At 32.8% G+C, this 24,518-nt stretch overlaps 1 protein-coding gene across 1 annotated transcript in view; it reads right to left on the bottom strand.

Moving 5' to 3' along the window:
- LOC114333978 (uncharacterized) overlaps window positions 1-24,518 on the bottom strand; it is a 92,944-nt gene that overhangs the window by 5,747 nt on the left and 62,679 nt on the right. The window contains exons 6-8 of the mRNA XM_050648430.1: window positions 21,163-21,415; window positions 14,532-14,748; window positions 4,838-4,964 (exon numbers count right to left, since the gene is read on the bottom strand). Coding sequence (XP_050504387.1) covers window positions 4,838-4,964; window positions 14,532-14,748; window positions 21,163-21,415 — 597 coding nt within the window. The remainder of the gene's footprint in view (window positions 1-4,837; window positions 4,965-14,531; window positions 14,749-21,162; window positions 21,416-24,518) is intronic.

Raw genomic sequence — 24,518 nt, 5'->3', positions numbered from 1 at the left:
GCCTATCCTCTCCCATTCTTATCACATGTCCGGCTCATTGCAATCTTTGTATTCTAATGAAGTCTGGCAGGGGTGGTTCCTTATAAACTTGATAAAGTTCGTTGTTGTATCGACTTCTGAAGATTCCGTTTTCCCTCACAGGTCCTATTATTCTCCTCAATAATTTCCTTTTTGGACGTTTCTTTCAGAACCCAGGCTTCACTGCCATAGCATGTTATTGGTTGAATTAAAGTTTTATAGATTCTCATCTTTGTATTTCGGTGGACACTTTTAGACCGAAATATATGGGAGAGGGCAAAATAAGCTCTGTTTGCCTGCGTTATTCTCTTCCGTATTTCTGCGTCTTCTGATCCGTCGGCATATATTTCTACTCAGTCGGCATTTACTATATTTAGATGGACTTACCCAAGCCTTTTTTATGTATTTTGACCAGTAGAACACGAATTTTTTTGGGTAACAGTTGATCCGGATGTCGATAAGATTGTTATAAACAAAGAACTTGAGGAATTACATAACAGCGATTTTTGGTAAAACAAATTTTTTTTGTATTTCTTGAGTAATAGGATGCGTAGTTTTGGTCGAATGCGGTTGAACTTTCAAAAAATCGAAAAATTGCCATTTTTGAACCCGAATAGCTTTTGATATAATAAATGCTATTATAAAAAATATAATAGCAATTCTGCTAACAGAATTAGAAAGTTTAAGTCAAATTACACCGGTTTTGATTATTTGCATTGATAAAAATTATTTTTTTTTATTGTTAAACAAAGCTATTTTTTTACAGCCAAAAAACTGTTTATAATTTTAAGATATTGCTGAGGCCGCTTAAATAATCCGATTTGAATTATCTAAAGTGTATTAGAAAGGTAGAGCGTCTCTTTATATGTAAAAAAATTAGACAACTTCTAAATTTTCTCTTTTTGTTCAGAAAGTTTTTAAAAAATTTAAACTTTTTTAAAAAAATTTAGATTGCAAATTGATTATGCAAAATATATTAGGTCGATTTTAATGAAATTTGGTAGACGGCTTAAGTATGCTATAAGAATTGTCTAAGCGAATTACTAAGGTTCTAAGTACCATCGAAGTGGTCAAAATACTTTAAATAACAACCGGCTTATGTTGCCCCCTTATTTTGTATTTATTGCTATATTGCAGAAAGGGTAATACTTTAAGACATTTTTATGCAGTCGTATGTCATACAAAATTCACTTATTATTTCTGTACGACTTTGTTCCAAAACAAACTTTGTTTTAAAGTTATAAGCAAAGAAAATAGAAAAAAATCGATATTTTTCGAAATTTTTAAATATTCTAATCTTTTTATTAATGTGCCGGGCATATATGAGAAGGAGCATAAGTCAATTATTATTATTAAAGTTGTCACCTAACTTTATCTGCAAAAATCCGAATGCCGCCTCTCACATCCAAAAATAGACGTTTTTTCACAGGCAGACCTGGTATAACTCAACCACTGATACACAGTTTTCTTTCCATAAGGGGTTTGGAACAATAGGGGCATTGTGTGGATGAATGTACTTGCTCAAAGTTGTCGTGATGTATCTGTATATGTGTACTGCTATTTTATTGAGAAATTACTATAAGGAGTTACGAAGTGAAGTAGTTCAATGTATACACAGAGCCAGGCAGCCGTGCGGGTCCGTGGAAGTCGTAAGATAGACTCTACTCTTATAGTTTGAGAAAGCCGAGAGGAGCCGATAGATTGGTGGAATATAACAATGTCACGCTCGTATGGGGTTAAGACCACTGGGTAATATACGGGAATGAAAGACCTAAACAACCTCTCAGAAAAGCATCAGTTACAAAATACTCTATTCCAGTCCAGAGGTGACCGTGGTAGTTTTAAATAGCATCTGACCGGTACCTGACCGAAAAAAAAACTAGAAATAATACCCGGACAAATAAACCCTTACAAAAAATCCCCACAAATTATCCCTGGACAAAAAATTCCCGGACAAAGAATCTCCGGACACATAATCCCCGGACAAAAAATCCCCACATAAAATCCCGGACAAATAATCCCCAAGAAATATTTTCTGCCAAATCGTTCTATAAAAGTTTTCCCGAAGTTTTACCAAATTTCAAATTCCAATTCCATGCCGAAAACTTCAAATTTTACATGACCAAAAAATGTGAGTATTTTCTAAAATCTGTTATAGCTGCTCGGGGAGAGGCCAGATGGGAGAATGTCTGTAGGACGGCCTAGAAAAAGGTGGAAAGATGCAGTCAGAATCAGAAAAGTCCTGGAAAAATGGGAGTGAGGAAATGGGAAATAGTGGCACAGGACCGACAAACATGGAAGGCAATAGTAAAAGCGGCAAAGACTCTCGAAAAGTTATAACGACATTGATGATTAGGATGGGTAAATATTTTTGACGTTAAATTTACAAAAAGGAACAGGTTTTTTGCATTACAATCAAGATTATCGTTCTAAAGACTAGCAGTTATCATCACGAATACGCAATGATTCCCACAGCCTTAGATCATTCCCCATATATTTCACGATTTTTGAAAAAACTCACACTCATTTTTTGTCATATGAAATTTGAAGTTTTCGACATGGAATTGAAATTTGAAATTTAGTAATTGTGATTACAATTCATGCCTAATCTTAATTGCTATTTATTATTTTCGTACCGAAAAGCGGTTTCATGACGATTGCTATTTATAACTCTCATGCACTGAGGCCGACAAACGGGTTCACTGATTGCATTCAAGGGAAAATTTTAGAGAATTATTCGGCAGTAAATATTTCTTGGGGATATTTTGTCCGGAATTTTTTGTGGGGATATTTTGTCCAAAAACATTTGAGGGGATTATTTGTCCGGGATTTTTTGTGGGAATTTTTTGTCCGGGGACTTTTTATCCAGGGATAATTTGTGGGGATTTTTTGTCCTGCAATATTTGTCCGCGGATTATTTGTCCTAGCATCTTGAAATGGATATCATGAATAAAAGCTAGCTGGCAATAAAAAATAAGTCATCTGTCTGCAGTTAGACAGATTAATAACAGAATGCTTACAAAAAAAAACAGGTTTGACGAATATAAAATAGGGATGGGAAAAACCTACCGGTTTAAACCTAAAACCGGTTTTTTTACTTCGCAATAACCGGTTTTAGCGGTTGTTCTTTTGTCCCGGTTATAACCGGTTTTTTCTTTTTAAAGTAAAAACCGGTTATTAGGTTTTCACGGTGATTAGGTTAGGTATTATTTTGGATCCCAATCCTAATTATTATTATCAAGTAATTATTCCAACCAAAACCATAATTCAAATTTTATTTTATTTTATAATACAGAAGCAAACTGAAAGTGCAATCTCACATCAGCCAGAAACATATTTGTAATCATAATATTTACATAAGAAGTGATCTGGTTGAATTAGACGCAAACATCATCTATTTTTCACACTTAACTCTTGACATTGAAAGTGGGTGAATGACTTTTTCTGATTACCAAAAATAATGCTCTGACTATGAATATCGAATTACTGATTACGAATAAGAATCTCCAAGAATTTCCCTACGTTTTCAAAACGATACACCTATACAGGAAGTATTAAATGAGTTAAAATGTACCTATTCTACAAATATACAAACGTATTAAAAGTAATACATGATAAATTTTTTTTGATGGTAGTAAAAATAAAAGATAAATTGCATTATCCAATTTATTCTTAAGTAAAATATTTATGATATTATTTTTTTTAAATCCCATTTCAAAGAGTCTGGGAAATTTTTTATAAGTTGAAATGGTTGGGGATTTTTTTGGGTTTGGGAGGAGAGGAAAATTGGTGGGTATTTTAGAGGATTATATTTTTAAGTGGTAAATTAAATTTGCATCATTAATTGAATACAATAATTGCATATTATATTCTACTCTCATAATATATTCAATGACGATAGAACCTGAATTATTTCAGCGCTCTATGTTGAACAGTAATATAATAATAATTTTGGTTTACTGTTCTCTACATCTGACTACTGAAATTCACAAATCTTTGGGATTCACACAAATCAAATTTTATTTCGATCCAATGTATATACTAATCTTACGCTATATTATAATATGTAATAATAATCAATAAATATCTGATCATAATAAAATAATAAATAAATATATTAATTAATAGAATAAAATGGTTTTATTAAAAATTGTGTTTTATTTATATTGATATTGATGTTCTTTCGATAGTACTAATTTTGATCATATTGATATCGAGTCGAATGGAGTATCGCAAACTAAAGTGCAATGTAAATGTAACTTTGTAGCCTATTGGATTAAAAAAACCCAAAACCGATTTTTCCAAAAACCGGTTTTTTTTGGCCGGTTATAACCGCCAAGTTAAACCGTAAGCAAAAAAATCCGGTATAACCGAAAACCGGTGTTTTATCAAAAACCGCCATCCCTAATATAAAATAAGCCAAATAAATAATTACGTAGATAAGCTTTTGGAGAATTGTTAGTAACATATAAGTAGAACTGAAAAAACAGTCACAAGAATACCCTGAGCTCCAGAATCTAAGCCTGGAGTCAGGAGACTCCGGAAGTCTTAAAGAAAAAATTAAACAGGTTGTTGAAGTACCTCGATGCTGTCGAAAAAATCAAGTAAAAATATCATTGTATCATAAATGATATGATTTTGAGTTGGTACTATGAAGAGAAAAAAAATATAACATAAGCGTAGTGAATAAAAACAAATAAAGGATTTCCTTTATCCTAACTTTAATTAAAAAATATGTCGCTGTTAATTATTAAATTTTTATGTTGAAAATTGGTAATGTGGTTAGTACACTTTTTTTATAACTAGCTGCTATACTTACTCGCAAAATTTTTCTTTGCTTTCAACAAGTTCATCTTCAACGATATCTGTTACTTTTCTATTACACTCATTGTATTCGGTTGTGCTTTCCTCACTTTTAAGTTTTGGTAGGCAAGGAGTAAGTTCCGCTAAAAATGTGGTAAAAATGAATTTATTACTTTGTTAAAAAGTTAATTTTCATACTATATAATTACGTATTGCATTTGTATTGTATAATAAGAAGAAGGACAGGTGTCACAGATGTCCTAGAGAGCATGTCATAGCGTGGCTACTACCTAATTGATCCTTCACCATATATCAAATACGAACTCAAAATGTAGTATAGACTAATTCCAATTAAAAAATATCAGATGCTAAAATTACCACTCTTTCCTAACAGTGAAACTATGAACATTGGATATAATTATTGCTTCAGACGAACTACATAGGTATACTGCGAGGTAGTGTTGCCCAAATGCAAGACCAAGACGAGACTTAGAAAGTCTTGGTCTTGGTCTTGCGCCAGTACACCTGGTATTGGTCTTGGTCATGGTATTGCGCTCCCGGTCTTGGTCTTGGTATTGCAGCAAGAGTCTTGCAAGTCTCGCAGTTGCCCATTAGCATATTGCATATCTTAGAACAACGTAACAGAGTAGGTTCATTTTAAGATTGGATATCATAGCCATAGTAAAAACCAACCAAATTAATAAATATCTGACACCGGGTGGGATTTGAACTCACGATGTAAGTGATCCGCGCCCATATTCTAACTAACTGCAGTTTATTAGAAACCTGTGCATTTTTTAGTGTATTTCCTATTCACTATCTGTGATTTGAAAAGTATTTAATTCGGTGACAGATCTGCACAATATTTTAATGCCAGTTCTCATTTTTATCCACTACGTTGGGTCGGACAGTCCAGTATGAGATTCAGATTTGATGGCAAGTCAGCTGCTTCACAAGCAGAGTGAAACTTAATCTTCAATATCTCACTTGTTAGCCTTATTTAAGGCTATAGAGCCTTATTCTTTAACAATATCGCTGGAAAAATATTGTTTCTAGACAGGTAAAGTGTCATTGTATACCGGATACCGGGTATACCAATCAAACTCTGTTATTTTCTCAAAGTTCGCATCATTTTGGTGAATATTCTAGCATATAAAATACTTGTACTAAATTAAAACCCAACTATAGTCTGATGTTTTCTTAACATTCTGTTTTTGATTCATTCGCTTATGTTGTATAACAAAAACGTTAGGTATTTTAACAACTAGCCATGTTTTTCATTAATACAGGGTGTTTTTAAATAAGTATGGCAAACTTTAAGTGGTAATTCTAAACAAACGATTCATGTTACGTATACACGCCAATGGTGAATATTCTTAATATATAAATTCTTAATTGCTTGTCAAAAATGCGCAATAACTACCTCATAAAACTTACCAAATTTCATTTGCATATCTCAACAGGTTTTAGAGCCATAAATAAATCATCAGTTTGTAAGAAAAATTTTATTACCCCTATTTCGGAAACGAAGCATTTGTGGACATACCTTCCTATTAGAGGTAAAACTCACTAAGTGCACTTGTTTGAGATTTTGATATTTTCATCAATTTGAACTCAATACGGTACTATCCAGCCCTGGAGAAATTACCTGGGGCTCTATTCTAATTGCTGAGATAATATATGGTAAACATACTTCACTTAGTGCATGATTGTGAATTCGGATTGAGGGTAAAACTCATTAAAACTTATTATTGCACCTTAGTGAATTTTTCCTTACAATCTGGAGTGCCGAATCGGTAATACATACTTAGTGATCTTTCAAACAGTATATTATTAACCATAACTGTTTATTATTTTTGTGTTCATTATCTATTCGGTGATTGATTAAACAAATTAGTTTAAATTATTTCTTTGTTTTCAAATAACTTACATAACCTATTTTGCGATTAAGCAGGCGACTTGTGTGTTTAAAAACACAAGTGTGACTTTTATATTGTATTGTTGAAAATGTATATTATTTGAGTGTATTATCCGTTTGGCGATTGATTAAAAAAATATGAGTTTAAAAATTTCTTTTTAACAGATAGCCTACGCTTACATAAATAATGAGTAACATTATCTATTTTGCGATTAAGCAGGCGACCTTTGTGGCTGTCATAAACGCCGAAATAATGGCATTTATTTTCAAAGAACGAAAGTTATTGTTCATTTTTTAAATAATAGACTGTTATTTTTGATAGATCTTTAGTAGTTGTAAGTCAGCAAAATTTTGTATACTTTTGTATGTATAAAATGGATGTTGATATTTTAACAATAACATTACTTCTGTTTCTATCACATGTGATTTTGTATAGAGGCAATTATGGGCGCCCATACCCATGGGCAGGGGGAGCCATGCCCCCCTCCTAGCTCTTCGGGTGCTGTAAACTATATATGGTTATCTTAATAATTATACAAAATATAATGTGCAACATCTTCACGTCTGGCCCCCCCTGAAAATTTTTATATGGGCGCCTGTGGAGGCAACTGTTTTGTATAAACTTATTTACTTAATTGTTTATTAACATTGTATTCATTACCTATTTCATTTTGAATCCCAACGCCATGATACTTTATGGAGATAAATTCATTAACTTCTCAATATCCAATAATTGTGTTCATGGAAAAACTCATCTCAAGTACAAAGTGTAGCTATTGAATTTTACCTCTAATAGCGCATACCTATGTTTATAAATCAAACTGTCATTATTTTTCGTGCCGAATTACCTTGTAAGGTTACCATACTTATTTAAAAACACCCTGTAGTGATGAAAAACATGGCTAGTTAAAAAAGTACCTAAGTCTTTTATTATCCAAATTAAGCGAATGAATCAAAAAACAGAATGTTAAGAAAATATGAGGCTATTGTAGTCTATATTTGGGTTTTAATTTCAGTATTTTATAAGTGCTAGAATATTCCATAGGGTGATGCGAACTTTGAGAAAAAAACACAGTTTGATTGGTACACTCGTACCAAAAACCTGGGCCTGGACAATTTAGTTCAGAGCGAAGAAATCGTCTGTTGGGAAAAATGTGCAAAATATTTTATTCTCCTATATACTCCCTAAAACGACCCTCAATTCTAACTGCAAGACGCAAGAGTCTCGCAGGCTTAGTCATGTTCTTGCTTAAGTCTTGCACGGTAAGTCTTGGTCTTGGTCTTACTAAAATTAGGCGGTCTTGGTCTTGGTCTTGGTCTTGCGAAAACGCAAGAACAAGACCAATACTGCAAGACCAAGACCTATTTTGGGCAACACTACTGCGAGGCATAAATTGGGGATATAGAAAATTATGCTCATTTTCATAGTTAATTTTTCGTGAACAGATTAAAGGATTCCGCTAATTTTTTTTATTATTTTAGATTTTTTTTTAGTTTTTACACAGTTGTTCTAAGGTTTACTCAAACTACATTTTTGTAAGTTTACCAGGTGCAAGAAAAGCAATATTTTTCTTTTGTTAAGTTTGAGGCGCCATGTAGGGAGAACGAGGTACAAATGTGAGTATACATCGGAATTGTATTGTAGTCTTATGTTTGGTGTACATTTTGTTTTTTGAATCTTCCTGATATCTTAAGAAACAAATAAAATACGTGGTTTTACTCCTTAACCCTTAAACGCCCAACCTTTTTTAGGTTCCATGTACGCCCAAGGGTGGGTAAAAAATGTCCACCTCGAAAATAGCTAATATATTTATTGAGAGTTGTTGGAAATTGATTAAACTTAAGAATCGTATGCTTAATAAACACGGCATCTTCTAAAATATTAATACAAACAATTTACAATCCTTACAACAAAATTACAATGTACATCAAAATTAACATACCAGTAAAAGCCAGTAAATCAGATTTGTCGATTTTCTTCACATTATTCCTTTTAGCCTCTTCATTGGCGGATAATTATGTGGATTGTGTAATTATACGTCGATATTTATATGGATTATGTTCTTACCAACGAGAAATTAAACAGAAACCTTTAGTAACAAGTTTTACCAAGTGTGTACTTTTTATGTCCACCCATATTTAACTCAAGGTATTACTTTTATTTTCAAAAATATCGGTAGAACCAATTTAACATTCGATAACAATCTTTTTAACAATAAATAATTTTGGAAAATTTTTAAACACGTAATAAATATGTTACAAGGGAATACGCATTAGGTGGACATTTTTTACCCACCCTTGGGCGTTTAAGGGTTAACATATGTTTTAAGGAAAAAAAAACTAAATTAACAATAAACAATAACAGTTAACAAAACTTTAAAAACAGAAAGGTACGTATTGTAAACAGTTCTATCGACACCTATAAGAGTTATTTCTCGACCAGGTAAGCGGTATGCACAGCGCAACCTAAGAGAGACGAGATTATCTAATGGAGGCTCTGTAATGTTTTGGGCTGGAATTTCCTTGAGAATAAGTATGGATTTGGTGTTTATATGGAAGCTCTTTAAATAGGTAGAGGTGCATTACACAGATTTTTTCCTTTGAACATTCTTTTCCTTTTGCACTATATATAGGAAATAATTTCATGCATTTCATTAATTTTGCAGAGTAGCATGATAAGTAGGGAGCGGATTTTATGCTAAATGCATATTGCATGCATATTTCGCATATTTGAGAACTTTACTAAATTTTGCATATTTTTAAAGAAACATGCATATTTTGTGCCTATTTCAAAACATTTAAGTCCAAAAAAAGGTTTTAAATTTTTTAATTCGACACAAAATATTTCACCGCACAGGCTGTCGTATCTATTAATTCGAGAACTACCTGAAGAGAGACGGCTCATTCACTGCCTTATCATTTTTTCTTAAAAAATACCCGATCTTTGCACAAAGTACTTATAGTGCTTATAGTACGCCGTTATAAAATGATTGTAGGATGTTAAAATGATGAAGGATGGTTTACCGGGAAATCCGAATTTTATTTACTTTTATTATATTTAGTAGGTACCTATAATTCTGGTGATTCTTTTAAATCCCCTATTGTTAAGAGAATTTACACCTTTAACCACACTATAAAGAGGGACAGTAGAACCACTCTCCGAAAAATTGGAAGTAAAATCTGTAGTCGCGCATGGCGACCGCACAATGTTCTTAGTCGCTTTTGCCCCACTCTCGCATTGCTAGTCGCATAGAAACGTACGGATTTTAACAGGGAAAACCCGCATCAACCACTGCTGAATTACCAATTGCGTACTGCCGGTATTACTTCTTGAGATCAAAGCGCCGACAGAGGAGTGGTTTTACTGTGGAACCTCTATATACTATAACCTCTATAACCATAGTTTTACAATTTTCTAACGGAAATTGAAATATTCATGTTTTAGATCAGATCCCGTAAATCAGTAAAATTATTTACCTTTAGTCGGTCAATGCGAATGTTTAATTTTTGTTTAATACTTCTGTTTGTGAATAATGCAATATGCCGAAAGAATCTAGCCTGGTTTATTCCTGGATCAGAACCTATCCCGAGCTTCATTACAGCAATGGAAACTTATTCTAACCACTTATTCTGGTAAAACCACAATACCGTTCTGATGTATACTCACATTTATGAGTTATCCTCCGTACGGTGTGGCTCTATGCACAAATGTGTAAATACTAAAGCCATAAAAAAAAGTAGCGCTAAATCCGTTAATGTGTTTACGAAAAAAATCAACTATGAAAATGAGCATAGTTTTCTATATCCGAACTTATGCCTCACAGCTACATTAGTTTAAACAACAAGAATAAAGATTTCAGGCCATTCCCCTAATAAAAACAAGTAAGTAATTGAACTACGTAAGTCCTAGGTTTTCACCCAAAGTGATCTAAATTAGAATTTGAAGTCGATATTTGAATTTTTTGTGTAAATTAAGTCATGTTTTTACTAAAGTTTCGGTTATAACAATTTAAACAGAAATTACTTCAATTGATTATGTGACATGTACTAATTCTGTAAATATAGGTAATATATGGCATTTTCAGTTAGAACTTTTTAACCGAAATGAAATAAAATCCAAAAGTATACACTTCTTCTTATCTCTTATCTTGCTAAGGCAAGTCGAACAATATATAGCTAATAATATTTCGGTGCCTTTGAAAGAATACTTCCGGTTACAACTCTATAACCGAATGTCCAAGGTCAAATTACTTATCTTTAGTACCATCCCTGGGTTATAATATTTCTTTCTACACCTCATTTGTCCATATCTGTATTAATAACGAAGGAGTTATATTCGAGAACGGATGGGCAGATAGTCATGAAACTGGATGTATATATTTGTTCTCGTCTTGCTAAAGAGTGTTGAATAGTATATCGCTTGTACTATTCTGGTGACTTTAAAACAGTACTTACGGTTGAATTTCTAAAACCGGATGTCTTAGGTCAAATTTTTCACCTTTAGTACCATCCTTGGGTTACATGTTACGTTACAAGCTTTCATTCGACACCTCATTTGTCATTTAACCTGGTATAATGATGGAAGAGTTGTGTTTACGAACGGACAGACAGACAACGGTATGGATTATTTAACGTTATAATTTTTTTTCAAAATTGATAAAACTTTGGTGAACTGTTGGTGAAAACAATATATTAAAAGCTTCTTATGGGTACCATCAATATAATAATGTGCGCCATATTTATAATTTTTGGTAACATAAAGACTCGAAAATTAAAAAATAAAAACAAAGGCAGCCACAGTAAAAGCTACGACTGACCAGAGTCGAGAATTCTAGAAATACGTACACTCAGTTTTATTTAATCTTCCTCACAATTTTGTTAAGGGATGGACAACATACAATTAGTCCAGGGCGCATCTGTTTTGAGATGGACGTTGAGAGGTGACTCAAAATTTTTTGCAGAAATTGCTTGAAAATAAATCAAATAATAACATTTGAATTATCCTCCCTCTCAAAAAGGTCCGGAACATTGTTTAAATAATCAAAATGTTAAAAAATTAAGGAAAAATTCGATTGTTTTCTTCGTTTTTTGATTATAACTTTAAAAGTATTCATTTCCGAGAAAAGTTGTACTGACATAAAAGTTGCGTAATTAAATTTTCTACAATATAGAATTAGTTAAAATTTTTAAAAATAGTCACCCTAGTTGCAAAATAGCATTAATTGCGAAAAAAACATACAAAAACAAGTATTTGCATTTTAGGTTTTTTAACCATTTATGCTACACTTAGGACCTTCATATTTCACCCAGAAAAACTTTATGACACAGTAAAACAATACTGTAAATTTCATTAAGATCGGTTCAATAGATTTTGCAAAATAAATTTTGCAATCCAGTTTTCGCAAAAAAAATTCATTTTTTAAATGTTACAGGACTGAAAATAAAGCAGATAGCAAGTTGAAAATTTGTTTGCTTGTAGAAGTGTACTGTACCTTTCATTTTCAATTTGCAAAATTAAAATCGATTAATTACCACGGCGTCAGGAAATTTTTTAAATAAACATTAATTTTTGGTGCTACGCGCAGGAGAGCGGTGTTCGATTCACACAAGTTGATTTCTACCAAAATTTCTTCCAATCTTCATCTAATATATTGTTTTCTTACTCTATATTTTGTTAGATTTTAATATTTTAATTCCACAAAAATCAAACTAATTTTATTATTGTTTGTGAAATATTGCTTAAACAATTGCATATGTTTAAAAATAATAAACTTTTATTCTCTAAGTTAAAATATATGAACAAAGAAAGATTTTGCCAATAAAAGTGTTATTTCAAAGGATAGAGTATATGTTTTTATTTTGCAATAAACAAATTTATGTATTTATTTTAAACTGTAACAAAAATTAAAATGTATCAATCATTATCAAAGGTCATTGGAATGCCCAATCACAGCAAACTATCCGCTGTCCTGCGCGTAGCACCAATAATTAATGTTTATTTAAAAAATTCCTGACGCCGTGCTGTTAATCGATTTTAATTTTGCAAAATTGCAAGTGAAAGGTACAGTACACTTTTATACGCAAAAAAAATTTCAACTTGCTATCTGCTTTAGTTTCGGTCCTGTAACATTTTGAAAAAATGAATTTTTTTTGCGAAAGCTGGATTGCAAAATTTATTTCGCAAAATATATTCAACCGATCTTAATGAAATTTACAGTACTGTTTTACTGTATCTTAAGGTTTTTCTGCGTGAAATATGAAGGGTCTAAGTGTAGCATAAATGGTTGAAAAACTTAAAATGCGAATGCTTGTTTTTGTATGTTTTTTTCGCAATTATTGCTATTTTGCAACAAGGGTGACTATTTTTTAAATTTTTAGGCAGTTCTATATTATAGAAAATTTAATTACGCAACTTTTACGTTTGTACAACTTTTCTGGGAAATGAATACTTTTAAAGTTATAATCAAAAAACGAAGAAAAAAATCGAATTTTTCCTTAATTTTTTGACATTTTGATTATTTAAACAATGTTCCGGACCTTTTTGAGAGGGAGAATAACTCAAATATTATTATTTGGTTTATTTTCAAGCAATTTCTTCAAAAAAATTTGAGTCACCTCTCAACGTCCAAATGTACTAATATTTTTACAGATGCGCCCTGGTCTAAATACACCCCCGCAAATCAACTATATTGTAGTCCAACAACACAGCCAGTCAGCAGTTTTAGTATAATTCACAGATAGGTCATCATCAATTAATTTTATTTATATACAGGGTGTCCCGGAAAATAGTGCGTTCCTTTAAGGTATGGAGAGAATACACAATTTGGAACAAAAAAGTCCTATACCATTTTTTTCTAAAGTTAACCGTTTCCAAAAAAAAGTTAACATTGTTTTCCATATACCTGTATTTTAATGTTTGGAAATTTTAATAAACTGGCAACATCGTACGCACTACGGCATAATAACATAATAAGAACTCGTTTGTGATTGTGATTAACAGTATTTAAAATAATCCAACCTAATAGTAGGTAATACTTATGTATTTATTATTTGTTTACTAAAATTATTTTCTTTTGAAATGTATTGAAATACCTATTGCATAATTTTAAACGAATTACACATCTTTTAACATAAAAACACATCTTTTAACTAAACTACTATTATGTATTTAGTAAGGTTTAAATGGGTTGAATGCTGAGTATTGCTGAGGGCTTTAACTGAATTACATAGTTTTAATAGTTTACAGTGGAACTTAAATACACCAGATAATGTCTCAGTAATTTGTTTACTTGTGAACTGAAATAACTAAGTTGTACTTACTTGAAAATAATTAATATACCGAATAGATGTTTCAAGTAACCTTTCACAAACACCATTCATAGGTAATAACATAATAGGTAATACACTCACTATTCGAAAACATTTTCGGCATTGACACTAAACAGGATTCTTTAAAACTATCTGTTTACTATCATCTTCTATCTATTTACATGGGACTGTCTATGCTTAAATTTGCGTACCGCACATAGTTGTCAGATTTAAATTTGGATACCAAAATACATTTTAGTTTTTTGGTCAAACGGTTGCATTTAGAAAAAAATCTTATAAGAGTTTTTTGTTCTACATGGTGCCTTCTACCTATACCTTTAAGGAACGCACTGTTTTCCGGGACACCCTGTATAAAGAACATAATAACAATTTGCCATATTCTAAACTATAAAGGTACTTTATCTACTCTTGAGTGAAGAGTCATTACAAAGAATGGAAAATAAATTCTTAAAAATATACTTACAACTTATAAGGATAAAATCATCGTACATGAAGCTTATCATCGAATCAAAAACATCAAAAATCAGTTGAGGAAGATATTTATATTTTTCTGGTAAACAAGCCTTTAACGTTTTAATAACTTCTTTGGTACATCCGTCAACATGCTTGATGTAAATGTGTTTTGGAGTTAAAAAAAGGGGTTTTTCCTTTATACAACTTTTCATCTTTGTTACGCTGTCCTTAAAAATTTTAATTATTAGTTACATCCAAATATTTTATAATACGAGAATTATATTGCGAAGAATAATTGTAATATGCTATCTTCTGTCAAACTTCAAAAAGATGGGAGCGTACTTAACTTTTCCGTCTAACAAGAAAATAGAGAGACAAGACAAAAAGAAAATATTATAATATTGTTATGACAGTTCCGTAAATTGATCCTACATAGAAAAAGTCCCTTGACGTGAAAAAAGGAGTAGTCACGTACGAGAATGTTCTGGTTATCATGGAATAATCCAGAAATGTCTGGTGACGTCCAGAACGTCCGAAATCTATACATATAAACATATTATGTGTTTGACATTTTACAGTTCAGTTGTAATTGGTTGTATTTAATGAACTGTCAATACGGATGAAATAGACACGAAGAAAATTAATGCGGCCACGATACAAGTGAGAGGTCCTAGAGAGAAACAGAGAATGGGCTGGAAAATTTGACAGGCCGTGTAATTTCAGTTGCCTATATCAACTTAAATCGGGGAAATGGACCTCATATTTTTTTAAATTTTATTAACTTAACTTAATTTTTAAATATCAACCCTGATACCAAGTTGAAAAAATATGAGATCCATTTCCCCGATTTAAGTTGATATACCTATTACACGGCTTGTCAAATTATCCAGCACATTCTCTGTCTCTCTCTATGACCTCTCTCTTGTATGTTGGTGGCAATCTCGCTTTACTATTTGAATGGGACAGGGCCATTCCATCCGTATTGACAGTTCATTTGTTGTATTTCAGATTTTGAAGTTAAAAGTTGTCATTTTGTAAAAGTTATTGTAATCCTGTTTGAGTTGAATAAAGTATTGAGAAGAAGTGTAACATTTGGCGACAGCGGTGGGATTGAAGAGATACTACATTTTGAATGGTTAATACGAGATCAACAGGATTGGAAAAAGAAATGGATAAGTCCGGACCCCCAGATTGGCTTTTACAAATGAAAGAAGATGAAGAGAAACGTAGGCAAGAAGAGAAAGAGGAAATGGAGCAGCGTAGGGAGGTGAAAGAGAAGCCTAGAATAGAAGAGGAAGAAATTATGAATAGTTTGTCACAAATTAACGAAAATTTTCAGTTAGAGGTTAGTCAAATTATTAATAGGATAGATATTTTAGAAGAAAAACAAAAAACTTTAGGTAATAAAATAGAACAACAAAAAAATTTTTTAGATGACAAAATAAAGCAAGAACAAAATTATTTAGACAGTAAAATAGGACAGCAACAAAACGATTAAAAGTAGCAACAAAACGATTTGAAATCTAGTTTAAAAAAACAAATAGTCGAGTTGGCAACAAAGATTAATACCCAAACTTCGCCTAATATTATTTCAGTAACTAATATCGAATCAGAACAGACAGCTTCATCAAATTCCATAGTTGAACCAGGAACTAGAACAACCAAAATTTTAAAACCACCCACTTTCGATGGCCAAACAGCATGGGAAACGTATCGTTTCCAATTTGAAGCTGCAGCCAGAGCAAATGGATGGATCGAGAAAGAAATGGCTGCTTCTTTGGTAGTATCACTTAGAGGACAAGCTGCAAGTGTTTAACAATTTCTTCCTCAGGATGCAGTTAGTTACATGTCGCTCGTGCAAGCTTTAGAGACAAGATATGGCCAGCAGGTTTTCCAGAGTCAACTGGCAGTTAGAAATCAAAAACATAATGAAAGCATGCAAGAGTTCGAAGCCGATATAAAAAGATTATTGCATTTAGGGTACCCTCAGGCACTTAAGATTTTCTGGAACAAATCGGGATACAGGTTTTAATAGATGGACTACATGATATCGAAACAACACCACAACACACTAAATGGAGCACTAATCTCAGCTCAGGAGTTTGAAGTGGCGAAAAGTATATTCAGATCTCGCGCAAAATTAAAAGAAATAAGATTTAGAGAAAATGAAGAAGTCACAACCTCAGATAATTAATAACATATTTTATCCCAAATTTTAAGCATATTACAAAATATTCAACAAAGACCTCGAAATGAAAACAGAAGATGTTTTAACTGCGGAAGAATGGGACATTTCCAAAATAATTGCAGAAGTCGATCCCAGTCAAGCAAAGAATCAAATACCGAGGTCAGAAAGTCACCTAGATCGACATCCAAAAACCCATCACATAGTCCTACAAGAAATACTAATAGAGATAGGTATCTAAGGAATCGATATCCCACAACTGACCACAGATATCCAAGCAATGACCAGGGAAACGAACAAAAGTCGACACTAAGCCCCGGCGCAAATTGATCCTTAGCGAGACACAACCTGCACCGGCGAACTGCGTGGACAGTTTTGTGAAGCACGCTTTTAAGTGAGAGACCGCAAATTGAACCCATTATACGATCAGTGCATGCGTTCGCAGGTCCCGCTTGGGAACGTTTGTTATCGACGTGCAGTTTTTTTCGTGGGTCGTGGGACGCGTGACATACTGCCAGTTGTTTATTTTTACTTGTTTTTGTTTGCGAGATGGACGTATCTGAAATGAATACCTATGGTACCTAGTAAGTACAATTTATTGTGATAAACAAAAATATTAGCATAGTCAAAACCTCGAGTGCAAACTGCTTTGTCTTTGTCATTAAATTCTGATAATTTTTGGTAGACTAAATAAGCGACGATACGAAATTAATCATGAAAGTTAAGCCTTTACAATAACACATTATTAGAAAAATAAGGTGAAAAATGATTTGTTACTTAAAACCGTGATCAATAAAAATATCGTATAACCCTCAAATTTAACTTGTCGGCATATTACATTTTTGTTTATGCTTAAAAATTAAAAACGAAATATGCAGATAATGTTATTTTTTATGACAGGTCAGTAGCGGAGGGATTATTAAGTAACTCTGAGAATATTTTAATTATTATGTAGGTATTATGTGCAGAAATAAAATACCTTTTTATGCAGCAGCTTATGACGAAATTCGAAATCATACCGCTACGACTACTAGGGACGTGTAAGATATTTTTAAAAACGTTACGAGTTACAAGTATGGAAATACCGATTTAAAGTTGCCTACAAAATGCAATAAAAGGATCAGATACATCAGTATTTTGCAATCAGTAATTGTACTCAGTACCACTAAGAACCGGTATCAAAAGTAACCGATACAGCTCCGCACTGATGTGGCCCGTCTCTATTGGTCACAGCGACAGCCAACGGTTCGTTCGGGTTGGGTTTAATATGCGGTGCGCTAGAAAAATAACTGCAGGGGTCATCCGTTCCGCTGGCGCAGGTTGTGTCTAGCTTAGGTTCAATTTGCGCCGGACCTAAGGGGTGGGGGTCGGCTGTATCTAACAAAAACCCCCAAATTCGTAGTTATAGAAATATAATATATAGTTATAGATAACTACAGAAAGAAACAGAAATTCCGCAAAATTTTGAAAGTATCGTACTGGCGAGACTGAGTCAAAAACCTGAAGGTCAACATTTTGGCATTTTGGAAAGCGAGGAACTTGTTAATGACGGAATCTTGATAGCTAGGTGCCTCGTTAACGTAGATGAGACAATTCCAATAGGAATTGCTAATTTGTCTAAAAAGCCTTTTAAATTGAAGGAAGAACGACAAATTGCATTAAATACGCCAATACAAAAAAAGTAATCAAGTGTGAAAAATATTTGAAAGAGAATACAGCTTTAAGTAATCAAGTTGACGCTAACCTCGCGAAACAATTAATCAAAAATATTGATCACTTAACAATTGAAGAATTAGCAAAAGGTAATGAATTTATAAATGGGAACTAAGATATTTTTTAATCAGATAAATCTACAGGGCGTACTAGTTTAGTTCAACATAGAATTGATACTGGAGATGCAATTCCAATTCGTCAAGCCCCACTGAGATTACGGTTTTCTAGACAAAAAGAAGTTGAAAACATAATACAAGATATGATAAACTCGATATCATCGAAGAAACTTCAACCTGGTGTTCAACAGTAGTCTTAGTAACTAAGAAAGACGGATCTCCTTGTTTTTTCTCCAGCTACGTTTGAACGTCTGATAGAGATGGTTTTAAGAGGACTTACCTGGAAAACATGTCTAGTGTACCTTGATGATATAATTATTATGTCCAAAACATTTAATGACCATCTTAAAAAGTTAAGCGAGGTATTTGATAGATTGAGAAATGCCAATATAAAGCTAAATTATAAGAAATATTCACTATTGCAAAGAGAACGCGTACTATCTAGGACATAGAAGGAATTAAAACTGACCCAGAACAGATTTCAGTTATTAAAGATTGCCCAAACCAGGAAATAAAAAGACACAGTTGATTCGTACACCCGGCAAACAATGGAAATTTACCTGTTTAGCAATAATATTATTACAGCGATATTGTTAAACAAGCAGGGTAAAATATATTAAATAAACACCTAAATCGGCCAACAGGTTTAGGAAATACGAGACACCAAAAATGACCAAATTTTTAAGTGGGCGGATTTCTATACATTCAAGTTTATTCTGTTTTTGAACATTTCGTTTTTAGAATGTCCCTAATAGATTTAGAAAAAAAAAAGAAAATAAACTGTTTAATTCTTTAACATGTGTTTTAACTGAAACAAACATTCTGTAGGGAGGAAATGGTACAAAGGTGAGTATATTTCAAAATTATATTGTAGTCTCATATCTTGTGAACACTGTACTTTTTGAAATTTTCTGATATTTTTAATAAAAGAAACAGGACGGTTTTACTCTTTAATATGTGTTTTATCTGACGACTTGCGGTACGTGAGGAGGTCATATCTTACCAAACACTAAAATGAAATTATTTCCTGTATATAGTGCGAAAGGAACAAAATGTTCAAAGAAAGATAATCTGTTCAAAGAACCTTTCGCTATTTAAAGAGACTCCACGTAGATACCAAATCCGTACTTACTCCCAAGAAAATTCCACCCCAAAACATCGCAAAGCCTCCATTAAACAATCTCGTCTCTATTATATGTTGAGCTGTGCATACCACTCACTCACTTGGTCGACAAATTACTCTTCAGGTGTTGACCAGAATTGGTAAGATTGTGTGACTTTCTGTTTTTAAAGTTTTGTTAACTGTTATTTTTTTTTTGTTAATTTAGTCTTGTTTCAGTTAAAATACGTCATGTTAAAGAATAAAACAGTCTATTTTCTTTGTTTCTGAAGATATCAGAATCATTAAAAAAATGGTTATAAAACATAAGACTACAATACCGTTTCGATGTATGTTTACTCAAAGTTATACCTTGTTCTCCCTACAGGGTGTCTCAAAGTTAAGATAAGAGAAACATTTCTTCCAACCGGTATACGTTCAATAAATAAGTTTGAGTTAACCTTTGCCCAACTGTGTAAACGCCAAAGAGAAATCTAGAATACTAATACAAATAAAGGAATCCGTTAATCTGTTTACACGAAAATATCAAGTAAGAAAATGAGCATTTAACCTTCCGATGACCAACCATTTTTTGCTACACGGATGACCAAGCGGGGGGGGGGGGGGGGGGGGGGAATGACTTCAGGTCAAAAATGACAATTTACAAAAAAAATTTAGTTTTTTTTTAATTTTTTTATTTTTTTATTTTTTTATTTTTTTTATGGCATGGACTTTATGTCATTCAGCCAGTCACAACATAAGATTAGTGTCATGTGTAGTGTATATGTTAAGTAAGTGTCTTGTTACTTTGCAAAGTCGACGTCATTAGCGTAAAACTACTTGGAATTACACATAATAGACGGTATTTTACTAAACATCAACTTCAGAATATATTTTTTATTCGTAAAATATAGGGAATTTTTTTTATTTCAAAATATGAGGATATCTAGAATGATATTAAAGTCAAATAAAAAAATAATGAGTTAAAAATTGAAAATACTTTTGAATTTATTAAAGAAAAACATACGCTGGGGTCACAATTTCCCCCGCTTGGTCATCCGAAGGTTAAGGTGATGCATAATTTTTGGAACTACATATTTTTATTTAAGAAAAATAAAAAAGAATATAGGAAGCCACCGGAAAGTGTCTTACCTTGGACATAATATAGTGAGGTAAAATCGAAACGAATATTAAAATAGAGGTGTAAGAAGAAGACAAGTTTCTTTGTTAAAATTATTCATGAATGACCTCAGATATCAAAGGCAGGACAATTATTTCATATTGCAGACGATCGCAATGGTGATCGCCAACGTCGGATAATTCTGATATGGCACGTGTAGAAGAAGAATAGGAAGGCATATAACACAACAACTAATTCACTCTTGTCCACATATTTGTCGATTCAGAGAATTAAAAACCGATAATTTTATTTTATCACATCTCCATCATGTAAAAGACAATGGAGAAAAGGAAATGTCTTCATACACTGTAATACAAATATTTTTTTAACCAGCAGAAATTGTCATACTTCCAATTTTTTAGAGTCCAATCCATTTTTGATACACTTAGTTTTCAAATGCTCCTCAATTCTGTCCATCTTATCAGACATTGCCAATTGCCTTACAACTCTATGCAAACTTCTTCGACTCCTATGTTTAGGTGCATAACTGCATGCGTTGGTTTTTAAAATTTTTATTACAGACACAACAACATCTGTGATGTTCTGAGAGCAATGGTTGCTGAGAGTTTCCATAATACAATCCTCGGCGTCTTCGAATTTTCTAAAAGTAACGGAATAAATATATTAAATATAAATAGACAAAAAAAAAAGGGGAATAAGCAACTCATTTATCCACTTTTATTTTTTCTATTGCAAAACCAATTTACAGACTAAGGGCCGGTTGTTCGAACGCTAATTAAGAAGTTGATTATAATTAAGTCCCCTTAACAACCATCAAATAACAAAATCCGTTGCTCCTACGCCAATCAATTGATTGTAATCAAAATATGTTAAATATCATTATGATAATTAACGTAATTTATTGATTAATTAATTATTAATTATTAATTATCATAACAAATATTAACATAATTGATTAACTAATCAATTAATATCATAATTATTGTAATCAATTGTTTTCAGCCACCCCATAAAAGTTAATATTGACAGTTAGTGACAGTAATTAAATATTTGATAATGATCAGTTGATTCCATTTTTTATTAGCGTTGGAACAACCGGCCCTCAGAGCCGAAAATTTGCGCCTAAATCGTTTTAGGTGCCATAAAAGCCTACAACTTTAATAGTAGAACCTAAAAGAAAACGTATTTTTTGACAAAAACGTTTGACAAAAAACACCAGAATAAAAAAAATAGACCTGCAGCCATCTCCAAAAATGTTACACGCTTTTTTCCAAAAAAAAATTGAAAACCATTGAATTCTGGTAGTAAGGGGGGGGGTACTTTTTAATTTATTTATCCCGTCCATAAGCGGAAAGTTTGACGCGCCGCACGTGCCACTAAAAAATGACGGCATTGTGTTCATGAACACTATGTATGAATACTTTTGCATTCTAATATTTAAAATATCGACTCTTATCATCATCATCATCAATGGTGCTACAGTCCTATGAAAGAGCCTCGACCTTCCCAAGTCTATTACGCCAGTCAGTCCTATCCATTGCCAACCGTTGCCAGTTTGCTGCGCCTATTTTTCTTCCATCCTCATCTACACCATCTTTCCATCTAAGTTTTGGCCTACCCCTATTTCTACTTCCCACAGGTTGTGACATAAGGATTCTTCTAGGAGGGTTGTTATGCTGTGATCTTGCTAGATGTCCTGCATATCTTAGTCGTCCTATTCTTATAAGAGATACTACGTCTTTTCCACCAAATATATGTTTATATCTGTGGTATACCTCGTAGTTGTACCTCCTCCTCCAAATACCATTTTTACAGATGCCACCGAATATGCCTCTCAGGATCCTTCGTTCAAATATAAGCAGAAGGTTTTCATCTGCCTTGGAGATGGTCCATGTCTCCGATCCATATGTCAACACTGGTTGTATAAGGGTATTGTATATGGTTATTTTTGTTTTTTGGCTTAAGTTTCTGCTTCTCATATGTCTACTGAGTCCAAAATAGCATTTGTTCGCTAGGATTATCCTTCGCTTGATTTCTTCTGTCATGACGTTTTCCTTGGTGATCAGGGAGCCTAAGTATGTGAATTTGTCCACCACTTCAAAGGTAGAGTTATCAACAGAGAATTGGTGACCGATGTTTATGGCTCTATTGTTGGGTGTTGATGCCACCATCTTAGTTTTCTCCTCGTTTACTGTCAGGCCCATATTTTTTGAGGCATTTGAGAAGGTGGTATACATTTCTTCTAGTTTGCGTGTTGTGCGGGCAACTAGATCCACGTCATCGGCATATGCCAATGACGCCAACTCTTATCATCAGAAATCGTAAAATATCGCCTAAAATGATTAGCAAATTGCATCTATACCTACGGGCTCTTAGTCTATTACTGAAAATTGATAAAAGAATAGCTCAGAACGTTTAGTGAAATAATATAAACCTTTTATATTTACCTATCATTAACAATAAATATTAGTCTAAGAGCTAGTGAACCCTCCGACTAACGGTCGTCCTGTAAGGCTAGAAATTTGTCTAGTGATAATTCATAGCACACAAGGCTAAAAACCATGACCTGGCAGGCATCAGCGATGCACGTGTATCTACCAGCTGAATTGAAAAGTGCAAATTTAGGGGGTAAAATAAACTTTCTCCTGTAAGGTTTACCTTTAAGTATGTGTTTGAGTAAGTCATTTAGAAGAAATGTGTACAATGACACGCGATTCTGAAGAGCACCAGACCTTGCCTGGCGAGGGGAAAGATTAGGGGTTTTTCCTGAAATTATTCTATTTGCATCAAACAAATTTTTTTTAGGTTTTTGATTCACTCCAAACAAAAAAGGTCTTTAGTGATTTTTCTCTTAAGTTAATAGTTTTTGTTATATAAGCGATTGAAATTTTTTTAAATTGCGAAATCGGCCATTTTTAACCCTAAATCGGACATTTATCTAAAAATTTCGATCTTGCCAAGGTACGTAGATATTCTTTAAACATTGATTAATGAAATCCCGAAGAGTTTTTTGCAATAAAACATCGAAATCTTTTTTGTTTTTTTAATTGCTAATCAAGCGGGCGCGACACTGTAGTATAAGTGAGGACGTTTGAGTTTGCATAAATTCATTATCTCGGGAATCGGAAAATTTCAAGAGAAATCCTCAAACAGGTCGATTATAATTTTTGAATTAGGACTTTCTGGCATATATAGAATACTAGTGACGTCATCCATCTTGGCGTGATGACGTAATCAATGATTTTTTTTAAATAAGAGTAGGGGTTGTGTGGTAGCTCATTTGAAAGGTTATTTAATTCTCTATTCAGTAATATAAACATTAACATAATTATTTATACAGGGTGTACAAAAAATATTTTTTATTTGTCAAATTTAATCAAAGTTAATTTAATAAAAAAAATTTTTTGTACACCCTGTATAAATAATTATGTTAATGTTTATATTAGTGAATAGAGAATTAAATAATCTTTCAAATGAGATATCACAGAACCCCTACTCTCATTTAAAAATTCATCGATTACGTCATCACGCTCAGATGGATGACGTCACTAGTATTATATATATGCCAAAAAGTCCTAATTTAAAAATAAAAATCTACCTGTCTGAGGATTTCTCTTGAAATTTGCCCATTCTCGAGATTAGGAATTTATGCCAACTCAAACGTCCTCACTTATACTACAGTGTCTCGCCCGCTTGATTAGCAATTAAAAAACAGAGGGGTTTCCGATATCGTATTGCAAAAA

This window comes from Diabrotica virgifera, chromosome 4 (assembly GCF_917563875.1).
Source record: "Diabrotica virgifera virgifera chromosome 4, PGI_DIABVI_V3a".
In the NCBI taxonomy this organism is placed as follows: domain Eukaryota; kingdom Metazoa; phylum Arthropoda; class Insecta; order Coleoptera; family Chrysomelidae; genus Diabrotica; species Diabrotica virgifera.
The sequence above is the reverse complement of the archived record's forward strand: the minus strand, read 5'-3'. Positions and strand labels throughout refer to the sequence as shown.